Below are 14642 nucleotides of genomic sequence, written 5' to 3'. Positions count from 1 at the left end.
CCTGCACCATATGACAACTGACAAGCAGGCAAAGAGGCAGCTAACAGGCTCAGACCAGAAGTCCCCCAGGCGCTCCCATCTTCTAGAAGAGTCTCCCTAAAGTACCAACCCAATCCTCCATCAGCCCGCACTACCGCATTCCCCACCACCTGGAAGCCCCCGGTGCTGCGCAGCGCTGCGGTCCTTCCCAGCCTCCCCAGCCCGCTCCTCCTCCTCCTGCGGGGTTCTCCGCAGCACCGCCGGTCCCCCGCCCCCCGCGCCGCAGCCCGGGCCAGCGGGGCCCGCAGCGGTGGCGTTCGCGGGCGCTGCCGCATTGGCCGTTGCGGCACGAACGGCGCAGCCTCCGCGGCTGTGGGGCACGGGCGCCGGCGGGCCGGGCCAGTCCGCAGCCCAGAGAGTCGCCGGCTCTCCCATGGCCCTCGCGCCGCGGCCCCTGTGCCCAGCCCTGCGCCCAGCCCTGCGCTCAGCCTCCTCTGCTCACCCCGGGCGGCCGAGCCCGCGACACGGGCGCGATGCTGAACAGCGCAGGCCTGGACAAGGCTCTTAAGATGTCCCTGCAGCGAAGGGCGAGGATCGGCTCCTCAGTGGGTGAGCCGGGAGGGGCGCGGCGGGGAGGGTGGGCCCGGGCTGGGGGCGGGGGCGGGGGCGGGGGCGGCGCGCCCGCTGTTATGTGACACTGCCCCGCCCTTTGCTTTGCCCCCTCCTGCCTGGGCTGCGGGGGCTGCAGGACCTACTCACGCCGCGCTCTTTCTGTACTGGGGGTGGGGTGGCGCCAATGCACCTGGGAGGCCAAAAGGACCAATGCCAGGGCAAAGGGGGCGGTGGGGGTCAAAGACTCCAATCAGCCTGGTACAGATTTGTGTGTGTGTGTGTGTGTGTGTGTGTATGTGTACGTGTGTGTGCGCGTCGCGCGCATGCCCGTGCGCCCTACGCGGTGCTGGTGCTGCTACTGACGGACGTTACTAGAGCCGCAGTTGCCGGCAGTGTCCCCAGTGGCGGTGCGCGCGGTTGGTCGACTTGGGGAACATCTCGCCTCGCCTGATGGCGACCAGCGTTGCGGTGTGCAGTATCTGCTGCAGAGTTCTATAGCCAGCGCACTGGAGTGTTTTCTACCACTTGGGGCCCGGGTCCTCGCGCTCACAGTAGCGACGTATAGTAGCTCACCATTACCTGCAGACACTGCATCCAGAAGCTCACACAGATAGTACAGGCAGACAGACAGACCCTGTGTTCAGGTTCTTAGGTGTTGGAACTGGAATCCTTGAAGGCAGTAACATTCTTGGGCACTTCAAATACAGCTTCCCCAACCACTCACTTGGTTAAAGTCCTTTGTTATATTAGAGAACATATTTAGAGAGCATGATCTTGTGGAATTGGCTAATCTGTGGTTATGACACATGATGGGTTACCTAAACGCTTAGATAATACAAAATTGAAAAAAGACCTTCCAAAGATTTGGTTTCTTACTGTTTCAGGACTCTACGCAAGAGTGTAGGGTAGACCTTTGACATAAGAAATGTTCTGGGTTTGGAGCTGGGTTCACTTGTCATCTTCCTGTTTTGAGAAAATAGGCAGAAAAATAAGTAGTTGAGTGGGAGGTAAACAAACTTATTATTAGGTAATTTTGACTAATGTTCATTAAACTTGAGGAAAGGCAGGGCACTTTCAAATTCATTTTGGGGAGACTCCCCTCCTGAAAGGACCACCAGCCTCAGGGTCTACACAGGGGAGAAAGAGTGTGGCAACAGGGAGACAGTTGAGAGGGCTTCAGTAATCTAGTGGGGGTATGTTGAACCCAGGTGGGGACACCAGGGTATTTACTCATGCTTTGGATGAGGGGCTTGTAAAGGGGGAAAATCAGAGTGGCTCCAAGGTGATTGGTCTGAGAATTTCCACGAGTGGGCCACTCAATAAGATAAGGAGACTGCAGAGGAACAGTGTTCTCTTTTGGAGTTGGGAGGGTGGGGGAGATTTGATTTTGACCATATCGCATCTGAGATGCCCACTAGAGAGCAGAGTGGGTATGTGACATCTGGGTAAGTGTTCAAGGCCAGAGATCTAAATTCAAGAATCTTCTCTGTAGGATTGACTCTAGGCATTCTTCTCCTGAAGATGGGGAGGGCCCACCTCTTGGAAGAGCCTTGCACTTGCTTTAATGTTCTACTCTTGCTGTTTTGAATTCTTAATAACTTCTAAAGAAGGTGCCCGCAAATTTATTTTGTACTGGGCCCTAAAAATTACATAACCATGCCCAGCTGTCAGTGTGTATAGATGTAGCTTAGAAAAGAAGCATCTTGAGGGGATTCTAAGCATTCCAGTATTTCAAGGTTGGGGAAATCAGGGGCAACAGAAGGTGTCTGTGAGAATGGCCTGTGTATATGGAAGCCCAGTGAGGCAGGAATGCTGCCAAGAGCTCAAGAAAGATGAGGCCTGGGCACTGGTGCTTGATTTAGCCAAGTGGAGGTCACTGTTGACCTTGAAAGAGCTGCTGTTGTGTAATTATAGGGAAGAGTGTCTGATAGAAGGGGTGCAAGAGAGAATAAGAGGACAAGAATTGGAAACAGCAAGTTCAGAAAACTACTTTGGGGCAATTTTGCAGAAAAGGGAGGGGAGGAAATCAAATTGAGTAGTAGCAGGAGGAAGACGTGAGTTCCAGAGAGAATGCTCTAAGACTGATCTTACAGTGGAACAGTGTGATGCTACGAATGTCAAAGTAAGGGGCTTTAGGAGCCGGGACAGTGGTCTGAGAGCCACAGTGAGGAGCAGGGTGCTCAAAGCAGAGCAATTAGGTGAGAAGGTTCAGGAATATTTGGAGAGATAAGGGATCTGGGAGTCTCGTTGTTGAGAGGTGCACATTCTAGAAGACAAATGAGAGATTTTATGGGATGGGGAACTATTTAGAGCATTTCCATAATGGGCAAGAGAGAAGACCTGTGGCTTTCAGGATTGACTCATAGAAACTTGGGTAAAGGGACTGCCAGTTGTGTAATCCCATAAAAATATTAAATATGTGTGATTTTCAGTGACATCTCAGGCTTCTCATTTTGAGCAGTCTTGTTGCAAAAGGATCACAGATCACAGTCAGCTTCAAGATTAGGTGCTAAGCAGAGTACTATTTAGTAAAGCAGTTCTGGGACTATTATCTCTCTGTGGAGACATGTTTGACTTCTCTTTTTATCTGGATTATTCTACTGTGCCTCTGTCAGTTCTGTCTTTGCCATCTACTGTGAGCCAGGCACTGTTCTGAGTGCTGGAGAGGGAGCAGTGCATTGAGCAGGTGTGTACTCATGGGGCTCATGGTCTAGAGGCCCGTGGTAAGGGACGACAGCTCCAATCCAACTCTGAGGTCACACTTGCCACGACCTACAGGGCTGACCCTAAAGATTGATGAGGGGCAAAGGGGGGATTAAGAAAGACACATAAACATTTACAAAGAGAAAGTTGGGACCAGGTGGGACACCAACTGTTGGTGGAGGAACAGTTACCCAGAGCTGGCACAGCATGTTTATAGGTTTTATCCATCAAAAGTTTATTTGTGGGAAAGTTTCTCCAAAGCAGGCAGGTTTGAAGGTCACAACACTAAGGAAAATACTGTGGTTGTCTTGTTATGCTCAGAAGTCTCCATCCCCAGAAGCTGGTGTCTGAGCTCAAGGTCAAGACTGTTATTGCTCCATGCCTTTGCACGAAACATGCTGCATATTTGCATGGAATTTCCTCAGGCAGGGCACTGCCATAGCTCCCAGGAAATCTCGTCCTGTACCTTTGCATAGAATATTCCCAGGGCAAAGCGCAGCCACAGCTTTGAGACAGTTAAATAACATGGTCCAAGTCACCACTCTCCACATATACTCACAGGTGATACAGACACATGAATAGGAAAGTTAAGCAAGTGCGCGAGATCACGGGTGTGTGGGGGCAGTAGGCAGTGGAAATAGGAAGGGGGAGTCGTTTTCTATGGACTACAGCTTTACTGCTGCCTAGGGCAGAAGCTTCCAACCTATCTTATTGAATTTTTGGATTTGGCTAAATGAAAGATTATCAATAAAGAGTAGGTGCACAGACCAAATACTAAATCCGACGACTGCAGATCTTCCAGAAACTGCCCTTGGAGTGCTGCTCTAAATCTCACACCTAATCCTTTCATCTCTCCTGCCCTCTCCTGGTCATGAAAGGAGTTTTTTTTTGTTTTGCTGTTTGTTTTATATGAGTTCCTACGTAGATGTGGACCTTGTTTCCCCATGACACCCTGCCCCAAGTTTTGAGAAGAATCAAGGCAGCTGAAAATACCAGGAGCTGTAACATTAGAACATAAGAGCTGGGAAATATCCTAGAGCTCATTTATTCCCTTCATTTCACAGGATGAAAAAAAAAAAAAAGGGAGAGAATTCTTTACTTAGTGGTTAATCTCCAACAGAACCAGCTGATTTCTAGGCCCAGTGAACTTTCTGCCATCTCCAACCAGCCTAGTTCAATATCACATCTAAGGTGAACGGAACAAGTTCATTTATACCACATTGTTTCCTCTTCTTTCATAGGGAGACAGACATGGGTCTAATTTCTGGCTTCTATTTTTTGTACTATCCAGTAACTACTCAGTAAATAAAGATTTGACTGAATTGTCCGGGGTAATTTTTGGACTTGTTTGAAAGGTATAGATTGTGTTTGGAAGAATATGTGTGTCAGGATCAAACTACCAAACTTTAGGGCTAAGAGAATTTGATTCAAGTTTTACACTTTCCATTATCTATATGATTTAAAATGTTCTTTTAATTCTCTTACAGAAGACGATGTAAACAAAGGGTTTGTGCCTCATGAGGTTGTGGTAGTTTTATGTGTGATGTATACACAAATGCATGTGTTAATTATTTATGTGTGATGAAGCTTATGTAGATGATTTATATTTCTCATGCTGCCTGTCGTCAACTAAGACAAACTCCACCACCAAGATATTTATCCTGCAGAATAGCAGAAAAGGTAAAAACTTCAGTTGTCCTTGTTCCCTCTAAATCCAATCATGGAAGCCTGACTAAGAGATTACTGCATAGTCATGATAGGAGAATTTAAGTGTTTTTTCAGCATCATTATCCAGGCATATGCGATTGCAGAAATGAACACTCACCAGCCACTCTGGTTCTATAATGCTTGTCCTCTGGTGTCTCTGAAGGTTATCACCTCTTGTTGGAAGTAGTGTGCCTTGTGCCTACAGGTGGCCAATATGTGCCTCACTTGATAGCTTCAGTTGTTTAATAATTGATTTTACATTTACAACAGATGTTTTATCATAAGTCCTCATCTGAGAGAGGTGCCGGCTAGACATATGGTTTAAATTAAAATTATTCTCTAAAAAGATTTTAGACTTTTATGAGAGGATGTGTGTACTGTGCCTCTAAAGACGGGTCTCTACCCTCACTGTTTGGATCTTTACAGTTACTAAATATGCCTCTGGTCAATATGACACTGATATAAGATGTTATTTACATCCTTTTAGGCCGGTAAAAGCCCTCAGAGCAAATGTTAATAACCATTAAGAAAGGCTAAAAATAAAAGTGATCTCACTTTCATACTCCCGGAATTTCTCCTTATCACTGTCAAGGGCAAACAGAAAACAGGACCTACTCCAGGCCAGGAGAGGGCTTTTGTGGGGATAGAGAAGCACTGAAGTGGGGAACAGTCATGTCCTTGTGGCTCCCTGTGACAATCTGCAGGGATGTGTCCATAAGAATGTGTGTGAAGCTGGTGGTGCACACCTGTAATCCCAGCAGCTCGGGAGGCTGAGGCAGGAGGATAACAAGTTCAAAGCCAACCTCAGCAAAAGTGAGGTGCTAAGCAACTCAGTGAGACCCTGTCTCTAAATAAAATACAAAATAGGGCTGGGGATGTGGCTCAGTGGTTGAGTGTCCCTGAGTTCAATCCCCAGTAGGAAAAGAAAAAAAAAAATGTGTGTGTGAAGCCAGACAGGATGCTTGTAGTCTTAGTTACTGTGGACCAGGCTGAGTCAGAAGATCACTTAAGCCCAGGGGGTTCAGAACCAGCAAGCAGCTTTGTCAACATAGTGAGAACTAGAAGGAAGGAAGGAAGGAAGGAAGGGAGGGAGGGAGGGAGGGAGGATGTTCATTCACCAGCTGTTGTTGGAGGGCTCACTGTGTCAACACGTTACCATACATGTGTCTTATTTTCGTGCGTGCCTCTTGCTCTGATGGTTCATCTCTTACCTTCCTCCCTATCTCTCTGTAAGAACCCTCATCTGACATACCATCATATTTCATCCTAAAAAGTGACCTAATCCTGCCCAATTCATTAATTGTTCTTTGCTCAAGTAAACTCAGTTAAAATTTTAAAAGTGACCTAATTCTCGTTTATTTTGATTCAGAAATTTTGCATTTGGAAGTGAGTTTTCCCAACGTTGTGTAATCTTATGCCAAATAACCAGCGTGTGCACATTTCATGTTTCAGAGAAACATTTGAGTGTACTTCCCCCTTTTCTATCTCCAGAGATTCAGTGTTAGCTGGATGCAGCTCCAAGGATCCCAGGATTACTGTAAATATATTAAGCACATTACAGAGACTGATTATCTGGGGAACTAGGGTAAGAAAATGACTCCATAGAATGAGGACTTCCTTAGTCTGAAATTTGAAATCTCCCAAATACTAAATTCAAAGACACTTGCTTTTTTTATGGTCATATTGCCCTAGTACAGTGGAGCAGATCATTTATATTCAATGGAGAAAACAGAGGATTGCCTGCTGGTGTATTCCGTTGGTATATCAGGGGATCAGGCCTCTTACCAGCTATTTTTAGCTGCATAATGATTATCTTTATTTAATACTCTTCAATTTTCTTTTCCTTTTCCTCATTCTAATGTGTCAAGGAGGCATAATTTTGGCTTTAAAACTACAGAATTTTTGCTTTTAGGCTCCACAGCTGTAGTTGCTGTATATATAGCAAACAAGGTGATCTTCTTTCCTCAGGAATCTCAGGAGACTTGTTCAGCAGCTGGGGTTCAGCTGAGCAGAACCTATTGCTAAGCTTTAAGAGAGTGTACTGTTTCTGCAGCGTCCCCAGCCCCACATGCCACTTCCCCAAGTTACCCTGCTGTTTGTTCATGCTGGAGAAAAATAATAGAAATACACTTGCTAGGTCTACTCTGAGTTCATTTTCATGTTGCCCTTTCTGGATGTTTGGAAATACATTTCTTCAGCTCTGTTTAATTATCACACTGTCTGATTTTCTGATGTTGGGGATTGGGCAGATTTTCTGGAAGGAAGACACCAGCACAGGCAGGCCACAGAGAAGGGTTCTCCAGTAATAGGAAATTAGACTGGACACAAACTGAAAGGATGAAGGAAGATTGCAAATGAAATGCAGAGTTAGGGCCTATCATAATATACCAGTTGGGAAATGTTCGAGGAAGTGAAAATGCTAATTACCCTCATTTGATCTTTATGCATTGTATAGGTACATAAAATTATCATACTGTTTTCCACAAATATGTATAAATAGTTTGTTTTAATTAAAATTTTTAAGTTAATGAGGCTGGAGTCAGGGCCACATCAGAGGAGAGAGAGTGCTTATGGGAAACAGCTGGGTTGAAATCCATACTCCATAGAGATGGAAATCAGGAAATGAGAGATGAGGGAGGAACTTTCATGATCATGGGCAAGTAGAAAAGTGGTATTATTTGTCTTTGAGAAAGACCAAGATCCTTTATACAGACTTAGCAATACTTAATAGAGTTCGAGGTTATCAAAATCTAAGGTAAGTTTTATAGATCTGTGTCATCCAGTGTAGTGGCCCCTAGCCTCATGTGGCTTGAGAAAAGGTGAGTCAGAACAGAGCTGTGCTGTTATTGTAAAACACACACTGGAGTTCTAGGACCTAGTACAAAAAATAAGTCTAAATTAGGTTTTAAGGAAACAGCAGTATGTTTTATATTTACTACATATTGAAAAAATATATATTTTAGATATATCAGGCTAAGTAAACTGTTATTAAAATTATTTTCTGAATGTCTTTTTATTTTTTTTCATGTGGTTACTAGAAAATTTTAAATTCCATTTGTGGCTTGCATTATATTTCTGTTAAGAACAGTATTACAAATCATCTAGTCCAAACATTTTTGATTGGCTATTCATGGAATTGCAGACTCTCAGAAATAAAATTATCTGACCACTGACCACTTCTATTTGTAGGTGGGGACACCAAGGACACAAAAGGGTAAGTTCTAGGGACTTACCCCAATGTTCCAAGGGCAGGGTCAGAGTGAAGGACATTAGACACAGTGTCTTTGAATGCCTGCAGTAGTCTTTTCAGGATTCTTTTGTCTTCCTCTTACCACATACAGAAATCTCCCTTGGGCATAATCTAAGATATTCATCTTAAATTAATTTTGAAAATGAACTGGGTCATAGTACTGTGAAATGCTAGTATTTCTTTGAACCTAATCTCTAATAAAATCCAGTTACTTGAGTCTTTGACTATTGGCTGATGTTATCAGTCAGTGTGTGTAGAGAAGATCTTCAAATAGTGTGCGCGCCTCACTTACCATTAAAGGAGCCCCTGTCTGCATGTTGCCCAGTCTGGGGAGAGCAGTGGCGATTCTTCACAGCTCCCCACCCAGCAGCCTTTAGAACTAGAAGGCATCTCAGCAGCAGTTTTCTTTTCTCGGAGACCAGACACTAATTAGAGTTGAATTGAATTTATTCTTTTCTTTTTTTTCTATCGCCATCTTCTCTCCCTTCCCTTCATTCCCCTTTGTCTCATCTAGTGAACTTCTGATCGTCCCATCACTTGTTGTGAGTTAGCATCCACTAACATTCTGCCTTTGGCTTTTGGGACTGGCTTATTTCGCTTAGTGTGATATTCTCCAGTTAGAAGTGTCTCCTCCTTCACATATATCTTCTCCATAATTTATTACTTTTCTCAAATAAGTTTGTCAGGAAAAAGGAGGAAGTAAATACAAAAGAAAAAATTCTGAATAGGTGTCGTTTGCATGGTTTGGATATGGTTTGTTTGTCACCCACAGGTTCACGTGTTGGAAGCTTAGTGGGTGCTGTTAAGATGTGGGGCCTAGTGGAGGTGTTTAGGTCACTGGGCTTCAGTCCTTGGAAGGGATTACAGTAGTTCCTGTAGGTCCCTGAGTTGTTTCTATTGAGAGGGTTTTTAGAAAGGATCAAGCTTGGCCGGTCAAGTTACCATGACTGGCTTCTTCTCTCACTATGTGATCTCTCTCCCTCACACATGCTCCCATCATTGTGATACTATCCAACACCTGAGATCCTCACCAGAACTAAACTGATGCTGGCACTATGGACTGGAAACCTCAGAACCATGAGTTAAAAAAACCTCTTTTCTTTATAAAGTTATACAGCTTCGGGTATTTCATTGTAGTCGCAGAAAATGGACTACCATTTCTGTGTTCAACCACTACTGGGTTCTTAGCATCCCTGACTCTTCTCTAAGTCTTGCTGAGAAAACAAAGGTAAATTTTATTACCAGGAGATAATGCTACACTTTTTTTTTTTTTAATTGTTCAGGACTTTGAGTTTTTAGGAATTTCTTTTAAACTGTACTGAAGAAATTATGGGCTGTAATAATACAGTGATGATAATCAAGATGATGCTTGTATGATTATTGGTAGTCTGATATCTTGTATCAATAGTGTAGTGTGCTTCTGATGGCAATCAGTGAGTCTGCAAAATGAAGAGCTAAGCTCTCTGTAGCCTAGGATATTTTTCAAAGGAGATCTTGTCTTTATTTATTTATTTTAGAGCTCTGGGAATTGAACCAGGGCCTCACGCATTCTAGGCAGGTGCTCCACCATTGAGCTACTTGTCCCAGTCCAAGATCTTGGATTTATAAACATGGGCATAGAGTATGACTGAAGGTACCCAGGTGTTTTAGTCAGCTACTTCACTGCTGTAACTAAAGGATCTGACCAGAACAATTTTAGGGGAGGAAAAGGGTCTCATGGTTTCAGAAGTCTTAGTTCATAGAAGGCTAGCTCCATTCCTCAGGGCTTGAGGTGAGGCTGAACATCATGGTGGAAGACTGTGGCAGATGGATCCGGTTCACAAGAAGATCAGGAAGCAGAGAGACTCCACTCCCCAGATACAAGCATATACCCCAAAGCCATGCCCCCAATGACCCATCTCCTCTAGCTACACCCTACCTCTTCAGTTACCACTCAGTTAACCCCTATTAAGGGATTAATTCACTGATTGGGTTAAGATTCTCACAATCCAGACATTTCTCCTGTGAACCTTCCTGCATTATCTCACATGTGAGCTTTTGGGGGACACCTCACATCCAAACCATAACACCCTGGTAGGAGAGCTATTCGGAAGGCCCAAGTTCATCATCCAGGCTTTATGCAGGATGATACACTGACAAGATGTCCCAGGGCAATGGGACATCAACAGTACCATGCTGAGGTGGTGAAGACATCTTGGAGTTGGTGAAGTCTGTGTTAACACTCTGAATTGAGCATGATAGTGTCAAACTGTGATGTCAGCACCATGATGCCAGCACTGAAGTGTCATTCTGTGACAAATTCATAATGACATGTATCCTCCATTGAAGTATCATACATAAGAATCCCCTGTCCCTGCCCACTCATTCGTCCCTAGAAACCACATCTCATTTTACTGTCTCTATAGTTTTGCTTTCCCCAGAATGTCATGTAGTTGGAATCATGTACTCAAGATTCTCCCATGAATTTCCATGGCTTGATAGCTCATTTCTTTCTATCCCTGCATGGTATTCCATCATCTGGATATATCAGTTTATTTATCTAGTCACCTACTGAAGTACATTTTGGTTGCTTCCAGTTTTAGGGAATTATGAATGAAACTGCTATAAACACTTGTGTGCAGTTTTTTTTTTTTTGAACTTAATTTTTCAACTCCTCTGGGTAAATACCAAGGAGTGCAATTGCTGGACCGTATGGTAAGAATATGTTGGGTTTTATATGAGACTGCCAGACTGTGTAAAGTAGGTGTATCATTTTGTATTCCCATCAGCAATGAGTGAGAGTTCCTGTTTCTCCACATCCTCACCAGCATTTGGTGCTATTATTTGGATTTTAGACATTTAATAGGTGCGTAGTGTTATCTCATTTTTGTTAGAATTTGCAATTCCCTGATGACATATGATGTGGAGCATCTTTTCACGCTTAATTGCCATCTGTATTTCTTCTTTGGTAAACCCTCTGTTCAGATCTTTTGCCCATTTATAAATTATTTTCCTACTGTTGAGTTTTAGGAGATATTTATATGTTTAGTGTTTTAGTCAGGTAGTTTGCCACTGTGACAAAAAAGACCTGATGAGAACAATTTTAGAGGGGGAAAAGTTTTCTAGGGGTTCAGAGATCTCAGTCCATTAATGGCTGACTCCATTGATCTGGGCCAGAGGTGAGGCAGAACATCATAGCAGAAGAGCGTGGTAGAGGAGGGTGGCTCAGGATAGGGCCACCAGGAAGCAGATAGAGCTCTGGCTCACCAGGGACAAAATATATACCTCAAAGTCATGCTCCCGGTGACCTCTCTCCTTCAGCCACACAGTACCTGCCTACACTTATCACCCAGTTAATCCCTCTCAATGGATTAATGCACTGATTATGTTAACCCAATCATTACACCTCTAAACTTTTTGCATTGTCTCATATATGTGCTTTTGGGGGACTCCTCATATCTAAACCAGAAAGTTTAGGATGGAAAGATGTGTTTTCCAAACATTTTCCCCTAGTCCATGACTTTTCTTTTCATTTACTTGACAGTAGATTTTGCTGAGAAATTTTAATTTTAGCAAAATCCAACTTATTATTTTCTCTCATGAATTATAGTTTCAATGTTTCAAATTTTCTTCAATAATATTTTTTCTTAGTAGTTTTGAAATTTATACATGTACACTGATTCTTCCAGATGATACTTGTAAATGATGAATACACGTATTTATTTATTTTTGCTCCTAATTATGTCTAGAGTTACTTAGCATATATCTCCTTTCCTGTCCATAGTGACCTCCCCCAAAGTGAAGACGGAAACCTTTGATTAGTCTTATTCCCTGCTCTCTTATTCCATTCCTTATCAAAATCACCTGAATTGATGGCTCTGGAAAATAATTCATTTTTTTTCCCAGTGTTTATGAATCTCCTTGCTCACCAGTGCTTCCTTGCGTTTCATTCTTCTTGGTGAGCAGGTCCCTGGGGATCTTTCAGGTAGCATCTGTGAGTGCTAAACAGTTTGATTATTTGTGTTCCTGAAAATGCTTCTATAGCATCGTCCCAGTTAAGTGATCATTTGCTGAATATGGAATTCTAGGCCATAAATTTCTTTCTGTCAGCACTTTAAAGATACTACTTCATTATCTTTTGGTTGCCAGATTTGCTGATAAGAATCTATGTTAATCTGATTCTTGTTCTTTTGCAGCTCTTTTGATTTTTGTTTTTTACTCATATAGTCATTCTTTCTTTGAGCTTTTTTATTTGTTCTTTTTAGTTAGATATAACAGTAGAATATATTTTGACATATTATACATACATGGAGTATATCTTCCCATTCTTGTGGTTGTACATGATGTGAAGTTACACTGGTTGTGTAGTCATATATGAACATAGGAAAGTTATGTCCAGTTCATTCTACTATCTTTCCTATTCCCATTCCCCCTCCCTTCCCTTCCTTTCCCTTTGTCTGATCTGGTGAACTTCTGTTATTCTCCCTCACCCCTACTTACTGTGTGTTAGCATCCGCCTATCAGAGAGAACATTTGGTCTTTGTTTTTTTGGGACTGGCTTATTTCACTTAGCATGATAGTCATCCATTTACTGGCAAATGCCATAATTTCCTTTCATCTTTATGGCTAAATACTATTCCATTGTGTATATATACCACATTTTCTTTATCCATTCGTCTGTTGAAGGGTACCTAGGTTGGTTCCATAGCTTAGTTATTGTGAATTGAGCTGCTGTAAACATTGATGTGAACATATCACTATGGTATGCTGATTTTAAGTCCTTTGGGTATATGCAGAGAGTGGGATAACTGGGTTGAATGGTGGTTCCGTTCCACATTTTCTGAGGAATCCCTATACTGCTTTCCAGAGTGGTTGCACCAATTTGCAGTTGATATAGTCATTACTGATGTCCTGAAATTTTAGCATGATTTATTTTCCCCCTGCTAGGTATCTGCTCAGCACTGGAAAGCCTTATCATTATGAAAATTGTATCTTTTTTCTCTTTGGGCTAGGAATTCTCACATCTAAGTCTTCAAGTCTGCCCTTCCCTGAGTCTTCCCATTCTCCCTCCACTGTAGAATTGAATTATTCTCACTGCCTTTGTCTCCTCCCTAGTTTTCTGAAATTTCCTTTCATATTCTTCATCTCCTTGTGCACATTTTGAACAAATTTCTTGGCTTTGTCTAATAGTTTAGTAATTCACTCTTAAACTTTGATTTATTTTTTTCCTCTTCAGTTATTAGTATCTATTGAGTTTTCATTTCAACAGTTATATATTTTTTATTTGATACACTTCTAATTCTTTTTTTTCATAATAACCTGGTGTTTCCTCATGCATTGACAACTCATTCATTTCCTGGAGGATATGAATGACAGTTATTTAAACCTTCTGATGGCTTTAGTATTTGTGAGTTCTGTTGTCCTTCCTCTTTTTTGAGGTATTCATACATCTTAATTGCTCTCTCTCTCTATTTTTTTGCAGCTGGGGTCATGTACACTGTGTTTAGTGAGCTCAGGGATGGGTGGAATGGGCCACTCATTGGACTACACCAAAAATGGACAGTCATTGCTTGTCATTCCTTCTACATGATCAGCTCAATATCTCTTGAACAGAGAAGCCCTCTCAAAAAGAAAACTGACAGCCTTTCTATTTCCAAAGGGCCAATGTTGTAGTGGTTTATCTCTTGCCCAAGGTGGACCATATGAGCCCTGAGAGGCATTGATTTTGCTCTTTCCTTTCTTTTGCTGAAATACTCACTGGCAGAGGAGGGGAAGCAAACAATCTATGCTATTTTTGTGTGATTTAGGCTGCAGTTGAGGCTGAATCCAATATCCTTTCTTTATGCAAAGCTATTTCCCAGACAACTCCAGTTAGACTTGTTTTGAGCATGACCCTGCTACTTACTGCCTAGGTATCCATAGGGAAGTTACCTGATTCTCTTAGCCTCATTGTCTCTGTCTATAAAATGTGGCTCATAATACTTCCCCACTGAATTATTGAGAGACTTAACATAACATATATAAAGCTCAGAACATTACCTGAAACTTAATAAGTATTACTTATCATTATAAAATTAATTATTAAAGCAATGACTATTAATGTGACATAATTATTTCCAGAATATTATACTAGGGATACAGGGACCTGGACTACCTCCATTTTATTTTGTTTATGACTAGATTGTTCCCTTCTCTCCAGATCATTTGACTTCTATGTGGATACAATGTCTTTGGAGGGTCTAATGACTACCATGGTCAGCTTAACTTTAAAGAGCATTACAAATGTCATTTGTGAAAATGTGGGAGAATTTGTCTTTTACAGAGAAACAAAACCAGTTTTCAGTGTGGTTATGGTATTTTGTGAAACTTAGAGGAGCTCTGTGGTTATGCAGCATCCTGTTAACCAACCTTG

General features: G+C 42.5%; 1 protein-coding gene across 1 annotated transcript in view; it reads left to right on the top strand.

Moving 5' to 3' along the window:
• The first annotated feature begins 217 nt into the window (after positions 1-217).
• Atp8a2 (ATPase phospholipid transporting 8A2) overlaps positions 218-14642 on the top strand; it is a 651599-nt gene continuing 637174 nt past the window's right edge. The window contains exon 1 of the mRNA XM_047553899.1: positions 218-588. Coding sequence (XP_047409855.1) covers positions 513-588 — 76 coding nt within the window. The 5' untranslated portion in view covers positions 218-512. The remainder of the gene's footprint in view (positions 589-14642) is intronic.

Source organism: Sciurus carolinensis, chromosome 5 (assembly GCF_902686445.1).
Source record: "Sciurus carolinensis chromosome 5, mSciCar1.2, whole genome shotgun sequence".
In the NCBI taxonomy this organism is placed as follows: domain Eukaryota; kingdom Metazoa; phylum Chordata; class Mammalia; order Rodentia; family Sciuridae; genus Sciurus; species Sciurus carolinensis.
The sequence above is the reverse complement of the archived record's forward strand: the minus strand, read 5'-3'. Positions and strand labels throughout refer to the sequence as shown.